This window comes from Sorex fumeus, unplaced genomic scaffold, assembly GCF_029834395.1.
Source record: "Sorex fumeus unplaced genomic scaffold, SorFum_2.1 ptg000034l, whole genome shotgun sequence".
Classification (NCBI taxonomy): Eukaryota; Metazoa; Chordata; class Mammalia; order Eulipotyphla; family Soricidae; genus Sorex; species Sorex fumeus.
In genome coordinates this window covers 9550471-9571139 of record NW_026606091.1, presented here as the reverse complement: position 1 = coordinate 9571139, position 20669 = coordinate 9550471, and the positions used below count along the sequence as shown (strand labels likewise).

General features: G+C 42.7%; 1 protein-coding gene across 4 annotated transcripts in view; it reads left to right on the top strand.

Moving 5' to 3' along the window:
* Positions 1 to 20669, top strand: part of SLC24A2 (solute carrier family 24 member 2) — a 285931-nt gene that overhangs the window by 225572 nt on the left and 39690 nt on the right. For all 4 annotated transcript variants that reach the window (XM_056117392.1, XM_056117396.1, XM_056117391.1 and 1 more), the window contains 2 exons: positions 4557 to 4655; positions 6606 to 6724. In XM_056117392.1, coding sequence (XP_055973367.1) covers positions 4557 to 4655; positions 6606 to 6724 — 218 coding nt within the window. The remainder of the gene's footprint in view (positions 1 to 4556; positions 4656 to 6605; positions 6725 to 20669) is intronic.

The window sequence follows — 20669 nt, the reverse complement described above, 5'->3', positions numbered from 1 at the left end:
GACAAAGCACGGCCCATCTGCCTACTTTGATGTATGTTTCCAGGAACAGAGGAAAGGAATAAACAGGAGGAAAGTTTCAGGCTCACCTGCAAGTCATACATTTGAAAGACAGGGACAAGGAAAGGCAGAACTGAAAATAGATTCAAAGCACTATTTTCAAGTTTTCCCTTCTATTTAATGTTTTGTTTTCTTCTCCCAGACCAAGGTCTGTTCACTGAAATGTACGTAGCCGCACCCTCCACGTCCATCTTTCTCTTTTGTCCTGTCTCTTCTGTGTTGCTGATGTTGAGAATGTTCTGTGGCAGCCAGAGTCAGAAACTAATCTGCTCACCAGCCCAGAGGATTCCTGTGTAATGCTGCCTGAGACAGGCTTGCTGGGGAAGACGGGAAGGAGGTTCCAGTGGGTTGTTTTAATTAAAGTGTAGTAGACCAGAAGCAAAGTTTCATTTCCAGGGAAAGAAAAACTCCTCCAAAGGTGCTGTTGAGACTTCTGCTCTTCAGAGCCGGGGCAAGGACTTTGATCCTGGTTGTTTTGTCAGAATCTGTTCTGATCACATTCAACCCTGTGTGCTTTGATGGTTTCCTTCCACACTTCCCTACCACCCCCTCAGCACACAGGCCTTTGAGGACACTCAGCTGGTATTCTCTTGCAAATTTCAGAGCAAGGAAAGCTAGATTAAAATTGAGCACTAGGTTTTGACGTAGGTGCCTCACGATTTGAACAGAATTTGCTATTTCTGAGATTTCAAGTATACAAATATCTGTTGCAGTATAAAAATACAACACTTGAAGTGTTCGCACCACAACATGGTATACTTTTTAAGGCTGCTTTAAAAAATGTTTTTTCGAAAATTACCCCTTTGCTCACCTTGAAAAATACTCCAAATATCTTGGTTCTTTATTTTCCTGGCACAAATCTATAGTTGTTCTTTACATCTGCCCTCCTGAGTCAACCTCTAAGTGAGAGAAGCTGTGACTAAAATAGTTTAGAGGAGGGATCCCCTTTAATTCCAAGGTCGCCACCCCTGAGGAATCTCAATACCAGTCTTGTTTTGAATATCAGTCTTCTTATTGGCAATAACTTCTAGAGAAAATGCCCTGCCCTTCAGTTGCATGACATAAACATCCCTTTCTATTTAGTACTTCCGGATCATGTGCTATATACCATAGTCCATCTCAGGACCTGTGTATTAACCCACTGAGCCTACCAACAATCATGTCTGTTTTCTTCTTATCCTCATTTTAAAATTCTGAGCCTGAGATGCAGAGCAGTTAAGCCTCTAATACATCAAGGATTCTTTTGAGCCCCAACCCTAAAATCCATGGTGCAGCCCCAGTAGTTCTTCAACAGTCCTCACAGATGATGGGAGAAACTGGTTGTTATCTTTCCATTCTAAGATGTAAAAGTAGGTGAAGAAATTAGTTCTGCAGTCAGCCTCTGCACCTTCATCTCCTTTCCTGTTGGGTTAAATAAACAAATAAGAAAACAGGTCAGACTAATCCTCACTTCCCAATAGCCTGGAAAAGCTGTTGCAGTATGGGAAGATGGTAACACAACATCTAGATGATTGTTTACCAGCCTGTGAAAATGTTTGGGAATCTTTAAAACCTCGATTATAGAATCACTTCCTACCCTGATCTCCAGAACTTCTTTTGAGAATTTGGGAAAACAAACCCACAGCTGACAGTGGTCAACACTTTCCTGGGAGAGGGAATGTTGGTATCTTCATACTCATGTTTTCCTTTTATGCTTATTTCTCTCTGTTGTATCTCTAAGGTCTGAAAAGATCCCGTAACTACAAACAGTATATGATCAGTTGATTTTAATAAAATGTTTTTATGAATTATTTCAATGATTTATGACCTCAGGCCAGCTCTGGAATTGGGGCATTTCAGTCTTATTGATGTAAATAAATAAATGTAAATTGATGCCGTCTTGCTTAATTATTATTATATATTGAGTTTAAGATAGTAATAACTGCTTATATTTATTTCACAGAGCTGAAAGTTGTTCTAAGTTCAAAGACTGAACCCTAAAACCACAGAAAGGTTTTAATAGAGAAGCATCATCTTCACAAACTTGTAGAACCCCCTTTTCCCTTTCCTGGACCTTTCAGCATATGGTTTGAAATTTCTTGGAGTTATCTTCTATAAGAAGTACTTTTTTTTTGAGTCTACAGGGTACTGAAACTATTCTTTATCACGTATCTATCTAGTCCCCAAATAAGACTAGATCAGGAGTCAGGAAACGGTCATGTGTCCATATGCCCAGGCAACCTTCCGGAAATCCCAGTACTCCTTCCTCTGTCTTTCTTCTAGTCCTCTTTCTCCTTTTTACTTCTCTTTCTTGTGAACTTTTACCTCCAACTTCTTGTAGTCCCCATCTCTCTTTCTTTTTCTTATCCTTTCCAGAATTTCCCTTGGAGATTGAATAGAAACAACTTCAAGGCACCTTCCAGCGTAGTGAACCTTCAACATCTCTCAAGTGTGGACATGATGTCCATCACCTCGTCCTTCTTTCCAGTTCTTGATGACACCCAGCCAAGGGTTGACCTACTTTCTTCCTTGTAACTTGTCCCTTCCTTCTCCCTTTGACAGTGTGGAGCACAAGTGTTTTCCAAAATGGAGTTTTCTAATGGAAGGCAATGGTATTAACCTCAAATGCAATTAAGGGGTACTTTCTTTTTGTTTATTTAAGAAGGTAGAATCCCAGAGGACTATTGAGTGATAAATATATATACACAGATATAATATATATACATATATATATATATATATATATATAGTCTCTGAAAAGGGTTCAGTAAACCAAGTTTAGAAACCTATAGCTTAAGGAACATGTATCCTAGGGGCCAGCTAGGATTGTAACACAGTAACAAAATCTAGGTTTATGATTAATGGAGCTTGCTAGAAGAAAGGACTATTCTATGTCACTTCTACCACTGGATCATATGCTTCCACTCTTATTTATAGCTTCTGTCACTCCCAAGATGTCCTACAAGTCACCAATATGACTTGTACCCATGAGGAGAGACAAGGGAGTAGATTCCAGCCTGCCATAATCTATTTTAGAAGGAGAAACCCTCCAAGATAAATATCTGAGGGGTTGGCTGGGTTCAGTTTGGTTTTTAATCTAGCTGGAGAAATTGGATGTGATTTCCTGTTAACAACATTGCTAAAGAGCCCAGTCAATGGCTAATTCCCAATGGGACAATGATATTTTGAGGAACTCATAATGTCTAATGCTAGATCATCGTCAGTCAGCTTAAAATGAAGCTTCTTTGTATCTTGAATGTCCCCTGTACAGAGAACAGGTGGGAAGTGGGAATAAAGAATTAAAGAAAAAAGATTGCACTGTTTCACTAACCACCACTCTTTTGCATGTTTCTTTTCTGTGCTTGTTGCATGCATTTATCCACTAATTATGTTGATCAAGGGGGAAACAAAACACATTATAAATCTGCTTATAATAATTACTTTGGAATCGTATTTTTTTCCAGCACCTTTCCCTAAGAGTCTCATCACTGACAGGCATTACTTGTTGTGCTTTAATTGATCACTCTTCGTCCTAAATCCCCAAATGTAATCAATTGCCTCCTTAATGCTTTAATTGCAGTTGACTTGACTAATTTGGAAAGTGGGGAGGCATGGTCTGACTCTTCAAAACTGTGGTGTTAATTGATGAAAATACATTAATTTGAAAATACATGAATTTGAAAATCAACAGAGTCAAGTCAAAAAAGCCCTGGGCTTGGTGCCCGAGCAATAATGCAGCAGGTAGGGCATTTGCCTTGCATGTGGCCTACCCAGATTCAATCCCCAACATCCTATATGGTACCCTGAGTACTACCATGAGTGATTCCTGAGTGTGGAACCAGGAATAATCCCTGAGCATTGCTGGGTGTGACACAAAGCCAAAAAAAAAAAGAAGAAGAAGAAGAAGAAGAAGAAGCCCTGAGCTTCACTTTGCATTGTTAATTGCCAATTGCCAAACCTGAGATGAGCACTTTCTGTTAGTTTTGGGGCGATATTTAACAAGGCTCAGGGGTCATTCCTGGCTCTGCACAAAAGAATTACTTCAGGCCTGCTCAGGGGACCAGATAGTATGCCAGATCTATCCTGGGTTGGGCTTGTGCAAGACAAGCACCCTACCCATTGTGCCATCTCTCTGGCCCCTGGGCATTTATGTAATCCCGAGGAAAGACTGTGCTGCTGGAGCAGATCTGTGTTGGGTGTCAAATAGGTGGAACTTTACTGATTGTTTCAGCCTTCTAAAATTTGTAAGCTACTGGGCGGGAGGGAAGAGATTCAAAACAGACTTTTCATCTGTGATCCAGCAGTGTGAGATCTGCAAATAAGAATTGGACCAAAGATTCCAAGAAGGTAAGAAAGTTCCCTCCATGCAGGGCCTGGGCATTGGGTCACTGGAAAGAAATAATCAATACTACTGTGCAGCAGAACCAAGGAAGCCCTGTGCCAACTCTGCCAGTGCTTCACATTTTCTTCGAACCTTCCTCCTCATCCTGTTTCCTTCCCACCGCTTTCTCTTACTTCAGGGAGGTTCAGAGAAAAGGCTTCCATTCTGCACAAGATTGCCAAGAAGAAATGCCAGGTGGACGAGAACGAGATGCAGAATGGGGCTGCCAATCACGTGGGTGAGTGCAGGGTGCTTTCCTACTTGTGCCTGTGCTGTAGGGCAGGAGGGGAACAGAGGCAGGATCCCATGGGACCCTGACTCAGTATGCACACAGATCCCTGGGGCCTAGCCTCAGTGTCGTGAAGAGTCTCACCTTCCCCTGGTGAGTAGAGCATGAAAGGATAGATGTAATAAGTCACCTACCCAAAAACTGCCCCAAGAAGGATGAACTGTTCCTATGAGATACAATTAGTAAATAACATTGTAAGATAAATATTTGTCAAATCAGTTAAATAAAAATAGCATCTACCCAGGCATCTCCACAAAAGAGTAGAAAATTACTTCATTATCTAAAGAGGACACACAGACACACAGACACAGACACACATAGACACAGACATACAAAAACATACACACACACACACAACCTTACCTGTCATTTGATATCTTACAGAGATAAGAGGAATAAAAGGATAAGAGGGGCACTGGAACACCACCTTTGAAATCCTTGCCTTGTAGCCAATTTGATTCTTATAACATTTGCATGCCACATACTTAATTATTAACTGTTTCACTTTCCACTCCCACACTGAGTTGCAGGTCCCTTTGAGAGCATACTAGCAGTCAGCAATCCTAGCCTGGTCCTCTCAGATTCACTCCTTTTGAGCTCCTGTGTGACCAGATCGTAATATTTTGGGGTTTTATTTTAACTTAGAACATGGTGTTCTTCCTTTCCTGTCTGTAACTGTAATATAGCTAATTCTAAATTCAAGCTAAATTTAACCTAATCTGGATCTATGCTAGAAAGGAAGCTTTTGCCCAAGGAAATAAAATTAACTGCTGACAAAATTCAACAGTGTTGCACTCAAAATATGTGACACTTCTTAGAAGAGTTTCTGCCTCTCCTGTTACCCCTGACTTCTAGCTCCAGGGAAGTGTTTGGCCAAGAAACAGTCAAGACTGTATTGAGTGTGAAAAAGAAATACGAGTTGGAAAATAGCTAAAGTGTTCATAATAGTTACTTCATAGAGTTAGGATTATGAATTACATTTTTTCTCTACCTCTGTGAATTTGAACAAACTATTAAGAAAAGCTCATGTCTATGGCGCAGTGATTCAATTTTCAAAAGTTGAAAAAAGAAAAGAAATGAAAAGCTCATGTTGCCATTGTATTATTAAAAATGCAAAGCCATCAGGGAGATGGCTCAGAAGACTAGAGCGCATGCTTTGCATGCAGAAACCCCAAGTTAAACCTCCAGCACTTCATGGTCTCCACGCTCCACCAGGTGTTTCCCAAAACATATTTTTCATGCAAATCTCGGCCTGAGAGATAGGTCAATGGGTTGGGTGCATGCTTTGCTTATAGGAGGCCCAGTTTGATTCCTGACACCAAACAGGCACTCGAACAGTACCAAAAGCAATTCCTCCAACCTCTATCACAGAGCCAGGAGTAGCCCCTTACCATTTTTAGGTGTGATTCCAAAACAAAAGAATTTTAAATTCAGTGCATCCTCTGTCTTAGATATTCACACACATCTCAATCTCAGCCTGAGATGTTCTCAACGTTTTCCTCTTCTCTTCTCTTCTCTTCTCTTCTCTTCTCTTCTCTTCTCTTCTCTTCTAATCTCTTCTCTTCTCTTTTCTCATCTCTACTCTTCTCTTCCCTCTCCTCTCTTCTCTCTCTTCTCTCTCTCTCTCTCTCTCTCTCTCTCTTCCTCCCTCCTCCCTCCTCCCAACATATACACACATATACCCTAATTTCTATACAGCCATAAAAGGAGTAAAATACTTGGATGCCTGCCTTCAATCAGGTCCTCTTCCTATGACATTGTGCCACATAAAATTGTGCATGTCTTCCCCTTGGACAAACTTTTTAAGAAGGATCTTCCTTCCAATATGGCTCTAACCTCCATTGACTCCATTTAATTTCTTTGTGTGTGTGTGTGTGTGTATCTGAAATTTTATAACAGAAAAAATTGAGCTTCCAAACAGCACCAGTACAGATGTTGAAATGACGACACCAAGTGATACTTCAGAACCTGTGCAAAATGGAAATCTTTCCCACACTGTTGAAGCTGCAGAAGCCCAGGTATGGCTCTTTTCCCATTGCTCTTCTGAGCTCTGTTCTTAGTGATACCTAGTTCAGCACAATGGATCTTACGTTCTCCTCAAAGGCACTGTTTCCCAGCTGGGTGATACTAGACTGAATCTCAGTAATCTTTTAGTGTATTTCCCAGTACTGACTCAGATCTCCCCTCCATCAGGTGCTACAATATATTGAATGAACATACAGTCTCTAAGCCATTGTTTCTCAGGGCAGAATTGAAAGACTCACATGCTTATCAACTCTCTTTGGTATATAAATGCAGATCCCAGGGGTCCAGAGCAATAGTAAAGTGGGTAGTGCATTTGCCTTGCGTGCAGCCAACTCAGTTTAATCCCTGGGATCCCATATGGTCCCCTGGGCACTGCCAGAAGTAATTCTTGAGTACAGAGTCAGTAGTAACCCCTGAGTACCACCAGGTATGGCCCCAAAACAAAGAAAAAGAATTCAGTTCTTGGAGGTTAACCCAGATCTCCTGATGAAATTGAATCTCTGGGAAACAGAACTTAAGGACCAGCATTTTTAATTCACTTTCCAGGTGATTCTTTTTCCTTTTGTTGTTTTTTGTTTATTTAATTCCCCTGGTGATTCTTAATGCACAATAAAGTTTGATAACTGCTTTAGCTGAATCCTTTTCCTTTTAGATCAAGGTTAATATAACAGAAAAACCGCATCCATTGCAATTCTTTGGTCTTTGTTCTACCAGCAGTTGAAAAGAATCAGCACTCTCCGGCCCAATTCACTGTTCAGTGGTGCAGTGAATAGGTAGCTGTCTGATCTAATTGTTACACTACTTAACAACATTTATATATATACAGTGCACTTATACTAGGCACAGTACATATGTCAGCATCTTTAAGTCTCACAGCCAAATATGTTTAGTATCTTCGTTTTATGTTAGAGGAAGCAAAAACTTGGTTAAATGGAGTCATTAATCAGGATTATATAATTTGTAAGTGGTGGTGCTGAGTGGTGGTCTCAGAATTTTCTAAATGCACTGCAGGTACTATTTCCACTATGTGCTTCTGAACCACAGTTTCTTAAAAGGTAGGAAATTTCTCCATCTCATCCTAATCAAATAAGTCAGAATTTGTAAGGAAATGAACACCAAACATACCTTTTAATTTGGCATTCTAAGTCACGTGTCTCAAACTTTAAAGTTCTAGTGAATTTCTTTTTTTGGGGGGGCACACCTGACAATGCACAAGGGTTACTCCTGGCTCTGCACTCAGGAATTACCCCTGGCGGTGCTCAGGGGACCATATGGGATGCTGGGAATTGAACCCGGGTTGGCCACGTGCAAGGCAAACACCCTACCCACTGTGCTATTGCTCGAGCCCAGCTAGTGAATTTCTTAAGGGATTATTTTATTTTGAAAAGTGATATAACTGTTTCTTAAGGTGAACATGATTTACAAGAGTGTAAAAGTTTATATTTTAGTAATACAATGTTGCAATACCACACCCACCAACAAAACTAATATCCCTCCACCACTGTCTTTGGAACCCTTTCCATCTACCCCACCCCCTTGTCAACCTCAGTCCTGTTGTGAGTCTAAGGGTTAGTTTTCACTGGACATTCAGCCTTGCTTCATTTCTTTACGACCCACATGTGATGGAATATTTATCTTTCTGTTTTACTTATTTCACTTAATATAACCTCTGTCTAGTTTCATCCATGTTATAGCCCAAAAAATCATTTCTTAGAGCTGAGTACTATTCTGTTGTGTGTGTCTTTATGTGTGTGCATATATACATTTATATATACGATAATATATGATAAATACTTTGTTCAATCATCTGTTATTGGGTATCTGGGCTTTGGGGTTGCTTCCAGATCTCAGTTAGTATAAATAAGATTGCAATGAAAATAAGTGTGCAAGCATCTTTTCCAATCGGTGATTTTGTTTGGGGGATAGATACCAAGGAGTGGAATTGTTGGGTATCATAAGTAGCTCTATTTTTTTAACTTTTTTTAGTTTTGGCTGCGTGCAAGGCAAATGCCCTACCGCTGTGCTATACTTTGCTTTTTTAGTTTTGGGGCCATAAATGTTAATGCTTAGGGCTTACTCCTGGCTCTGTGCACAGGGATTACTCCTGGTGAGACTCGGGGACATAGAAAGAGCTGAAGATCAAGCTTCATGCAATTCAAGAGCCCTAATAGCTGTACTATCTCTCCAGTTCTATTTTTCATATTTTTGTAAAGTCTCCAGACTGTTCTCCATGAAGGCTGAACCAGACAACAGTCGCACCAACAGTGAATGAGCATTCCCTTTTTCCTACATCCCAACCAACAGTGGGTCTTTCTAACCTCTTTCAAAATGGACCATAATCACTGATCACTTGATCACTTGATCACTTGACATCCCGTTACTCATCGATTTGCTCAAGCGGGTGCCAGTAACATCTCTATTCATTCCTGTTGCGTGCTAGTGTAGCCCAATGGCGTCTGCTCGTTCTAGGAACAGGAAGAACCTCAAACTGATCGTTCAGGGTCTTGATGAAGAAGTCTGACCATCTCATAGGTAAGCGGCCGTGCGATCTTTTGACGTGTTGTGGAATCCAGTCGGTAATGGCTCTAGTCATCTCAAAATCTCATTACGTGTCTAGCCCGTCTGATTTTCAACGCTTTGGCAAACGAGACAGCGTCCCGGATTCTTAAATGTCGGCGGAGGTTGGAACTCCGGATTCTTTCTCTCAATTGAGTGAAGCGTGATATTCCAAGCATAGCTCTTTTGATTCCTCTTTGGGAGACCCTAATAGAGTTCTCATCCTGTTTTTGTAGGGCCAAGGTCTCTGAGGCGTATATTAATGCAGGAAGAACAGTGGAATCAAAGAGATGTGACCAGAGCCGGAGGTTCTTAGGTCCTCTTAGCTTTTTCTTGGACGTTCTTGAAGGTGTTACAAGCTGCTCTCTTCCTCCTGTGCAACTCAAGTGCCAGGTCATTCGTCATGTTGACTTCTCGACCTAGGTACACATAACTGTTGCATTTGGAGATGTTCGTCCCATTGAGAGTGAATGGAACATTAGGAACAAAGTCCTTTCTCATAAACATTGTCTTTGTGAGATTCAGCTATAGTCCGACCTTTCCACACTCACAGTCGAAATCGGCCAGCATTTGTGCCGCTTGGCTGATGTTTGGTGTTATAAGACCAATGTCATCAGCGAAGCGGAGGTAGTGTAGTTGCCAACTGTCTATCTTCACTCCCATTCCTTTCCACTCCAGTCATCACATGACATACTTGAGAGTGGCACTGGAGAGTTTCGGTGAAATGGTATCACCCTGCCGAACCCCTCTCTTGATGTCAATGATCACCTCCCTGTCACAAATCACAAATCACAAATCATCCTGTTATTCGTCGATTGCCTCGAGCAGGCCCCAGTAACATCTCCTTCATCCGAGCCCTGAGATTATATTCAAGGCTCTTTAGGAGAATGAGACCCATCATTGTTACTGGTATTTGGCATATTGGGTACACCACAGGGAGTTTGCCAGACTCTGCCGTGTGGGCAGGCTATATTCGGTAGCCTGCCAGTTTGTCAAAGTAGAAATGAGATAATAAGATGTCATAATAAGATGTCCGTTCGGGAGCTGGTTTTTAAAGTCTCTGAGTCTTGGCCGCTGATGGGATTACACGGCGCCAGGGGGCCAGTTGGTGGGTGTGACCCCCGCCTACTGGAATTTGGAGGATCTGGGTGGAGGATGCTTGGCCCCAATCCGAGTAGGCTTGGAGATCTCAGCCCCAGAACCTGCGTGACTTTGTCCCTCTGCCAGTACCTTCATGTGTGCGGAGAGTGGTCTCAGCATGGTGGTGGCTGGTCCTGGAGGTCTTTGGCTGCCGGAGCCCTGGTCAGGGCGGGGAGGAAAGCTCAACCCGCTCCTCTCCAAGGGATCCTGGCGAGGACAGCCAGGCGCCGCGGCAAGAGACTGCACTGTTCTCTTCCGGGAGCTGGTTTTTATAGTCTCTGAGTCTTGGCCGTTGATGGAATTACACGGCGCCAGGGGGCCAGTTGGTGGGTGGACCCTCGCCTACTGGAATTTGGAGGATCTGGGTGGAAAATGCTCGGCCCCAATCCGAGTAGGCTTGGAGATCTCGGCCCCGGAACCTCCCTGTAGAATGGTGAAATCCTGGTAGTGAATCAGCTCACGGAGAATCCTGATGTATTGAGTTTCAACACCTTATTTGGCTAGGGCCTCAATGACCGCTTCCATCTCAACAGAATCAAAGGCATTCTTTTAATCAATGAATGTTAGGCAGAGTGGCATCTTGAACTCCCGAGAAACCTCAATGAGCTTGGTTATTGTGTGGATATGGTCGATTGTGCTAAATCCTTTTCAGAAACCTGCTTGCTCGCATGGTTGTCCTTCATCTAGTGTTCTGACAATCCTATTCAGGATGACTTGAGTGAACAGCTTGTAGACAACAGACAACAGGCAGATCGGGCGATAGTTGCCAATGTTGTGGAGGTCTCCCTTCTTGAACAGTAGTACAGTCCTGCTGGTTTTCCATTGGGATGGAACCTTGCATTCAGACAGGTAGCGTGTGAAGAGCCGACCCAGTGTATTGATGAGTACTGATGGCAGGTTCTTCAGATGTTCGGTTCTGACCTTGTCTGGGCCAGGTGCTGTTCGCTTCTTTACCGACAAGATGGCGTGTCGGATTTCAGAAGGGAGAAAAGTAAATACAATGGGTCTCATTCCCCTGACCCTGAAAGAGCCACAAGTAAATAATCACTAACATGAGACTATTTTCTCATTAACATTTCCCCTTACATTTCTCTTGGGGATCGTTTTAAAAGTCATATTCTGATTTGTCATGTCTGGAGTGGGACCCTGTATTTGAAATTCTAAGAGCTTCCAGCTGATTCTAATACTGGTGGTCTAAGGAACACACTTGGAGTAAACTGCTCTAGAGTTCATTATTTATTTCACTTTACAGAATTTTCCCAGTGAGCTGTAAAGTGATCGATTGCCAAAATAGAAACCAAATCAAACAATGTACAAGTCACTCTTGCAGCACTATTTGAGTTTACTCCAGGAGCTACTTTGCCAAAGAGGGGGAAAAGATTCTGCACTTTCATTTATTTGTTTTGGTTTTATTTGGGGGCCATGCCAGCAATGCTCAGGGGTTACACTTGGCTCTTCATTCAGGGACCATTCCTGGCAGGGCTCAGGGTACCAGGGATGGAACCTCATTCAGGTGTGTGCAAACTTCTTAGGGAAAAGGATTTAATTGTTTTGTTGCCTGATGGATGCCTTTAGTCCATAAAGAAATATGCAAGAATACTTTCTTCACTGAAAGGAAGAAATACTATCCTTTCTTATTCCTCTTTGTCACTTATTTATCTTCTTTCATTCTTTAACCATTTTTTAATTTTTTCATTTTATTTTTTAATTTTAATTTAACCATTTTTTAATTAGATCATTAGCTGTTTTTTTGTGAAATTGTACAGGTTTCTTATATTTTTTCATTAGGAACCCTTTACTGGATCATCTCTTTTAAGTTCTCTAAATATTTTCTCCTCTTCCATAGGATTACTCCTTGGGCTTTGCTTTTCATAAGTTTACACATGATAAAGTATAACATTAGGCACCTTAAATATATGGTTGTATTTGTCTCTTATACCTCAATAAATCTGGGGGAAAAAGCTAAAAGAAAAGATAGGGAAACATCAGCACCTCCTGGCCCTGTCTTCTCTGCCTCCTAGACTTTCACCCTCCTGCCCAGAGCCCTGTGGTCCCTTGGCATTAGCTCAAGGGTGAGCTGGCAGAGCAACTTATGTCCACATGCATAAGCAGCATGTGGCAGCAGGAGACAGGCCCCAAGGACTTTTGGCTGCCCTTGGGGATGACAGTCACAGTATGCTTCGGGCAGTCTCATCACCTTGCTTCAGGGGAGTGAGTCCCAACTGGTCCCTCTCTGAACAACATGTACCCCCAGGCATCCTGTCGAGAAATGAAGATTTGTGTCCCACCCTATTCCAGCTCAAGGGCGCACAGACCTCCAGAAATCTTCCTCCCAGCAGACAGGATGGCCAGGTGGTACATTCCACCCCCGCCTGGGGCACATTATATAACCGGCCTTTTCCTTCCCCATCTGTACAGTTAATAATAGTACCTGCCTTGTGAACGTTATTAGAAGAGGTGCATGAGATAAAGTACATAAAGCACTTAGCACAGTTAAATGTCTGCTGAAATAAAAAAAAGAATTACATAGGCGTCTGGGGATGTGATTCAAGTGGTAGAACACAGGACTGGTATTGCAAAGCCCTGGGCTCAGTCCCTGGCATCACCTGGCCTCCTAAGCGCTGTTGGGTATGGCCCTAGAGCCCTCCAAACACCACCAAGTCTGAGAACCATAAAGAGTGGCTCTATAATTATCACGGTCACGGTCCTCCCGTTGTTCATCGATTTGCTCGAGCAGGCCCAGTAACGTCTCCTTTGTGAGAGGAAGTTGCCAACAACTGTCTGGCAACTAAAGGAGTTCAACATTTAATGAGTAGACAGGGGACACATCCAGGTGGAAGGTTAGACTCACCATTCCTTTGAATCACTGTCCTTCCATTGTTAATTGATTTGCTCAAGCGGGCCCAGTAACGTCTCCATTGGAGACTTTGTTGTTACTGTGTTTGGCATATCGAATACATCACGGGTAGCTCGCCAGGCTCTGCCATGCGAGCGAGATACTCCCGGTAGCTTGCCGGGCTCTCTGAGAGGGGCAGAGGAATCGAACTCGGGTCGGCCATGTTGACTGCGTGCAAGGCAAACGCCCTACCCGCTGTGCTACCACTCCAGTTCTATAATTAAAGAAAAAGAAATATATAACATTTGGGGGTTCTCAAAATATGTTAAGTATATCAAGCAATAAATGTTTTTGGTAAGCAAATGATTTTGCTTACCAAAAACGTGCTCTGGAAAGCCTGTAAGAAGGAGAAATTGACTCTTGCTAAAGAAAGTATGAAAGTTTCCAAGACATGATAACCTCTCAATGTCTATATTGCAAACCATAATGCCCAAAAGTAGAGTGGGAGTATGGGAAATATTGTCTGACATGGAGGCAGGGGGAGGGTGAGAAAGGGTGGGTATAACAGGGATATTGGTGGTGAGGAATGTGTACTGGTGGGAGGAGGGTGTTTGATCATTGTGTGATTGTAACCCAAACATGAAAGCTTGTAACTATCTCACGGTGATTCAATAAAATTTAAAAAAATAAATAAATAAAACACAAAAAAAATTGCCAAAAAAAAAAAAGTAACATTTGGGATTTGGGAGTGGTGTTGCTGGCTGAATAAGAGTTTGTTACTCAGAGAAAGAATAGCTGATATGTCCAAAGATATAAAATGTTGGGCAGGGAGAGGGGGCAGCAAATCGGTACAAGAGTAGAATGCATGCCTAATGTGTATAAACCCTGGTTTGATCTTCAGTACTCCATAGTCTCCTAAGCATCTCCACATATAGCTCTAGTGGTCCCTGGTACCAGAGAGTCCCAACAGCACTGCATTCTTGGGCTTTCAATATTTAGTCTGTGATTTCCAGTGAGAAACCCAGTGGAGCTAAAGAGTTAAAATATAAGGTGTGGAGTGGAGAGAAATCTACTAGGAAAGGCAAACTGGACCAAAGTTCTTGAAAAATTCACTGTCACTGTCACTGTCCTCCTGTTGTTCATCGATTTGCTCAAACAGGCCCAGTAACATTGTGAGACTTGTTACGGTGTTTGGCATACCGAATACGTCACAGGTAGCTTGCCAGGCTTTGCCGTGCAGGCGAGATACTCTCAGTAGCTTGCCGGGCTCTCCGAGAGGGGCGGAGGAATCGAACTCTGGTTGGCCGTGTCCGCCCCATGCAAGGCAAACACCCTACCCACTGTGCTATCGCTCCAGCCCATTGAAAAATTCTATCAAAAAAACTTTGTTTTTGTGTCCTGTGCCAGGCAACAGAGAGACCCGTGTGTTTTAGCATGAAAAATGCAATTACAGACCAGTATAGCTGGCCACAAGGATCATGAAGATGATGGTAGAGGGAAAAGGCTCTTAAGGTAGATGAGGGATGACTTCCCTAGGGAGTGACCTTTGAGCGGTGGCTGAGCCCTAAGAAGAAGCTGGCCAAGGGGCCGAGCCCTCACAAAGGCAGAAATGACTGAAAGATGGTATGGCTGAGAATGGTAGTGTAGAACTGAGAGACCCAGCACCAGAATGTCACTATCCCTCCACTACAATCTGATGTCCCTCCATGCCCTCACCCCACCACCCCACCCTACACCCTCAGTCTCTTTTAGAACATTCCAGAAGGTCCCAGAGTAGAAGATGACTGGATACAAGGGTAAGCGCCTGTTGGTTCAAGGATCAGCAAATGCAAGTGCTTAGCAGAATCTGGCCTTCAGCCTGTTTTTGTCCGACCCAAGAGACAAGAATGCTTTTACATTTTTAAAGGTTTATAAGAAAAGCAGCAGCAGCATATGTGACAGAGACCATATGGGCCACAAAGCCTAAAATATTTACTATCTGGCCCTTTACAGGAAAAGTTTGCCCACCCCTCGTTTACACCATCTGCAGTTTTAAAAAAAGAAAAAAAAGCGGAAAGAATGAGGAAGCTCCTAGTCTGTTAATATAGAATGAGTGTCAGTATATGTTGTTAAGCGAAAAAAGCCATGAGCCAGATTGTATCCAGTATACTATATTTGTGTGGGGGAGGGGGGAATTAATGAGCGAGGGATACAAATAAGCATTTGCTTGGGGTGCTGTTGAGGAAAGTGGGTGCTGGTAATTCCTGGGGGAGCCTGGTGACAGGAAACTGGGGTGAGCGGGAAGCTTTTCAGTCTGCAGGCTTCTCTGGCTTTGGGTTTTTGTTTTTTGGTTTTTTGCACCATTTACTACTGCAATAGAAACTACAGCAGCTACTCTTAATAAATGCAATAAAAATGTCATGAAATGCAGTAAAAAATAAACCGGGTTAAATTAGAGTAGAAGCAGCGTGCATTTATTGTTTTTGAACAGAAACGCTTGTAACGCACTACACAGAGTTCAAATCTGAGATTTGCATGCACGTCCAGGCTATATGACTTAGGAAGCTACTCTGTTCTGTTTTCCTCTGGTCTTCAACACAGTTTAAGACAGGAAGACAGGACCTGTTTGTTTGTTTGTTTGTTTGTTTATGTAAGGAGTATTGCTATTTATTCAGCCATTGATTAGGCTGATTGAATTGGGCATGAACTCCACCCTACTTTTTTTTTTCCTTTTCTTTTTTTATAAATTTATTTATTGAATCACCATGAGAGCAGTTACAAAGCTTTCGGGTTTAAGTCTCAGTCATACAATGATGAGACACCTGTCTCTTCACCAGTGTTCATTTTCCACCACCAAAAACCCCAGTATATCCTCCATCCCACACCCTCCCCCTACCTGTGGGGCAGATGATTTCCATATTATTCTCTCTCTTTGATTTCATTCAATATTTCGACCACAGACCCACAATTACTATTCGGGATTTTATCCCAACATTCAGATCTGCTGAAAAGGCAACTGTAGACAATTTGTTTTCTATTGCTGGTTATGAATAACATATGATATCACATGGCTGCAGTAGTGGCAGTATGATTTTGAAATTCCTAAATTTTAAAACTTAAATCTGGAAAGATTTCTGCCAAAAGCTGCTGGGTTTCGAGATTTTTTCCTGAGTCTCTGGGATCATGACGTTAAGCACCTTGATCAGGAGCCAGAGAGGCCATTCATGGATGGCGACTCAGGGTCGCATTGGGGCAGGGAGGCAAGGGCCAGCTCTACCCCCATCCCGTGAGGCCCTGCGTGTCTCATCACTGCGAGCCCAAACCTCACAGTCCAATGGCCTCTGGAGGATGGCGGCAACCCAGCCACCAGGGGGAACAGGCCAAGGCACGAAACTTACTCCCATCTGGGGTTACCCGGCGCCAGTAACCTACTGAGGGGACCAGATGCATTTCTGCCAAAAGCCGCTGGGTTCCAAAATTTGTTCCTGAGTCTCTGGGGTCATGGCTGTTAAAGCAGTTTGAGCAGGAACCAGAGAGGCCTTGCCTTCAATTATATAGCTGAGCCGTAGGTGGTTTGTGAGTATGTCTAGCACATACCTAACTTTTGGCTGTTTACTTTCTTGGTAAACTTTGCCCCAAGTCGTCGGGGTCTGGCCAAAGGCACAGCAGCAATTTTGGGGTATCTAGAAATCTGAAGGCACTATCAGGCTGCTAATGCACTTGCCTTACAGGTATAGATTGACCTGCTGGCCACACCGTACCCCTGACAGGACCTGTTTATAGCACTATTGAGAGACTGGCATCATAGAGTAATACTTAGCAAAGCTATTTTTTTAAACCATTTTTATTTAGGTTTTTGGATTTACAATAATATTATTCATATTTTCCATGGATGCACCATTCCAACACCACACCCCCCACCAGAGAGTTTGCTTCCTTCCACCGCTGTCCTGAGAACTCCTCCCAATACCCACTCATGTGAGTTCAGTTCTGTGAATAATATATTCCCTTCTAATGAGTTTGGCCATTTGCTGTTCCCTTATTATGTTTCTTTTTTATGTCATATTTGGGATAGATCTCTCTCTCTCTCTCTCTTTTTAATTGGTCGAGGTGATGACACCTACACACATAGGAGAATAAAACTAAATCCTGGAGTTCCACAAAATTGTAAATCAATGATAAAGTGGTAAAGAAAAAAATTTGAAAACTTTATCTCTTTTGAAAATATGTAAGTTTAAAAAATAATATTATGAATAATTTTGTGTTGATGCATTGTAAGGTCTACATGAAATAGATAAATCCTACAGATGGAAAATTTACTTAGTGAACAGAGTTAAGAAAAATTTCAGGAGAGATCTAAATAGGCCTACAGTAGTATAAGTGTGTTTTATGACAAGAAAGAGGATATTGGCTTTATGTTGTCACTGTCACTGTCCTCCCATTGTTCATCAATTTGCTCGAGCGGGCCCAGTAACATTGTGAGACTTGTTACTGTGTTTGGCATATCGAATACGTCACGGGTAGCTTGCCAGGCTTTGCCATGCGGGCGAGATACTCTCCGAAGCTTGCCGAGCTCTCTGAGAAGGGCAGAGGAATCAAACTCGGGTCAGCCAACCCAGCTACATGCAAGGCAAACGCCCTACCCACTGTGCTATGTGTTAGAAAATATTATAGCATAGATGCTGCTTACGTGTCTTCATCAATTAGTAAATGTAAAACTAAAAACACCTGATCAGGTATTTAACATTTCATATAAATAAAATGTTAGTACATTATTGTGAATGTATAAATTCTCTTAACAAGATAAAGTAAGCAAACTTAATCTAGCAGAGGGTTACTATAAGTGCCATGAATGAATGCCATACTCAATGCCAATTACTGAAAAGTTTTGCCTCATCTTTTAAAGAAGCACCTGTAATGCATCTTGCAAGACTGGTTTCAAGGCTATGAATTGCTTATGTTCTTGCTTCTCCCTGAATCTCTTCACTGTTCCTTCAAATCTGATAATCTAGCTGGCTAGAGTATTCTTTTTTTTTTTTTATGTAGGAGTACTGCTATTCAGTCACTGATTAGCTGATTAAATTGGGCATGAACTCCACCTTACTTTTTTATTTTTTTCATTTTTTATAATTTTATTTACTGAATCACCGTGAAAGCACTTACAAAGTTTTAAGGTTTAAGTCTCAGTCATACAATGAAACACCCGTACCTTCACCAGTGCCCATTCTACACCACCAAGTAAAGTAAAAAGTAAAGGCCCTCCCATTGATCATCGATTTGCTCGAGCGGGCCCAGTAACGTCTCCATTGGAGACTTTGTTGTTACTGTGTCTGGCATATCGACTACGTCATGGGGAACTTGCCAGGCTCTGCCATGCGGGCGAGATACTCTCGGTAGCTTGCCGGGCTCTCTGAGAGGGGCGGAGGAATCGAACTCGGGTCGGCCATGTTGGCTGCATGTAAGGCAAACGCCCTACCGCTGTGCTATCGCTCCAGCCCCCCAAAACCCCAATATACCCCCATCCCACACCCTCCCCCTACCTGTGGGGCAGATGATTTCCATATTACTCTCTCTCTCTCTACTTTGATCACATTCAATATTTTGACACCAGACCCACCATTATTATTTGGGATTTTACCCCAACAGTCAGATCTCTAAAAAGGCAACAGTAGACAATTTGTTTTCTATGCTGGTTAAGAATAACACATGATGTTGCGTGGCTGCAGTAGTGGCGGTGTGAATTCAGAATTCCAAAATTTTAACACTTAAATTTGGAGTAACTTATGCCAAAACCTGCTGGGTTCTGAGATTTTTTTCCTGAGTCTCTGGGATCATGGCCATTTAAGCAGCTTGATCAGGAGCCAGAAAGACCATTCATGGGCGGTAACTCAGAGTCTCGTTGGGATGGGGAGGAAAGGGCTGGCTCCACCCCCATCCCATGAGGCCCTGCGTGTCTCATCACCGAGGGCTTAAACCTGACTGTCCATTGGCCTCTGGAGGATGGCGGCCACCAAGCCACCTAGGGGGAGCAGGTGGAGGGACACCACCCTTTCCCCCCTGGTGTGGCCCCGCGACAGTAACCTACTGCGGGAGTGGACGCATTTCTGCCAAAAGCCGTTGGGTTTCAAGATTTGTTTCTGAGACTCTGGGATCATGGCCATTAAGCAGTTCAATCAGGAACCAGAGAGGCCATGCTTCCAGTTATATAGCTGAGCTGGAGGTTGTTTGTGGGTGTGTCTCGCACATACCTAACTTTTGGCCATTTACTTTCTTGATAAAATTTGCCCCAAGTTTTTGGGGTCTGGCCAAAGGCACAGCAGCAATTTTGGAGTATCTGGAAGTCTGAAGGCGCCATCAGGCTGCTGATGCACTTCCCTCACAGGTACAGATTGACCTGCTAGCGGCACCATATCCCCGCTAGAGTATTCTTAATGACATGTTCAGTTCATTGAGTTTTTGTACTATATCTCTCCATTCTCTTCTCATTCATAGAGTCTCATTTGATAGATCTGCTATGACTCTTATGAACTTTCCTTTGTATATAAGCTCCTTTTTTTTTGATCCTACTCTTCATTTCTGATTGTAGTTTTCTCACTTCAGCGTTAATGCATTCTTATGCTTTCCTGACTGCTTGTGCCACCTCTTCTTTGAATTCATTAAACATCTCACAGTGATGTCACCAAGATCATTGTCTGAGGATGTACTGAGCTGGTTGTTGCTAACTGAGCTTTCTGTGTTACTGTTTTCACCCAATGAACTTGGAGGGATTCTGGACATCTTCCCCATTTGGATTTGCTGTACTCCTACTGTGCTGAAGTTGAATTTTGTTGTTAGCTCCTCAGAGACCCTCTAAGGATACTGAGTCTAATGCTTCAGTAGATATTTTTTTCATTTTTTTTCATTTCATCATCCTGTTAATCGTCGATTGTCTCGAGCAGGCCCCAGTAACGTCTCTTTCATCCTAGCCCTGAGATTATATTCAGGGCTCTTTAGGAGAATGAGACCCATCATTGTTACTGGTATTTGGCATATTTGGTAGGCCACGGGGAGTTTGCCAGACTCTGCCCTGTGGGCAGGCTACATCTTATTATCTCATCTTATTATCTCATTCCAGTAGATATTGAATTGTTGAAATGGCAGAAGTTGGCTATGGAGACTGGAAATTAATCTTACCTGAGACTGTGGCAGAAAGTAGAGGGTCAGCAACTGTGGAGCTGGGGTTGAAGGACAGATGTTAGGCATGAAGGCTGTTGGGGCTAACAAAACTTTTAAATAATGACTAATCAATCCAGATGATAAAGCTTTTCAGGGATTCACAAAGTGTGCAATACCTTGCCCTGGAAGAATGCTGGGATCATCCAAGAGGCAGTTTTAGTGGATATAACTGGGAGTGGGGCATGTTTCTGCAGGAGGTTTGGGTTGGAGCC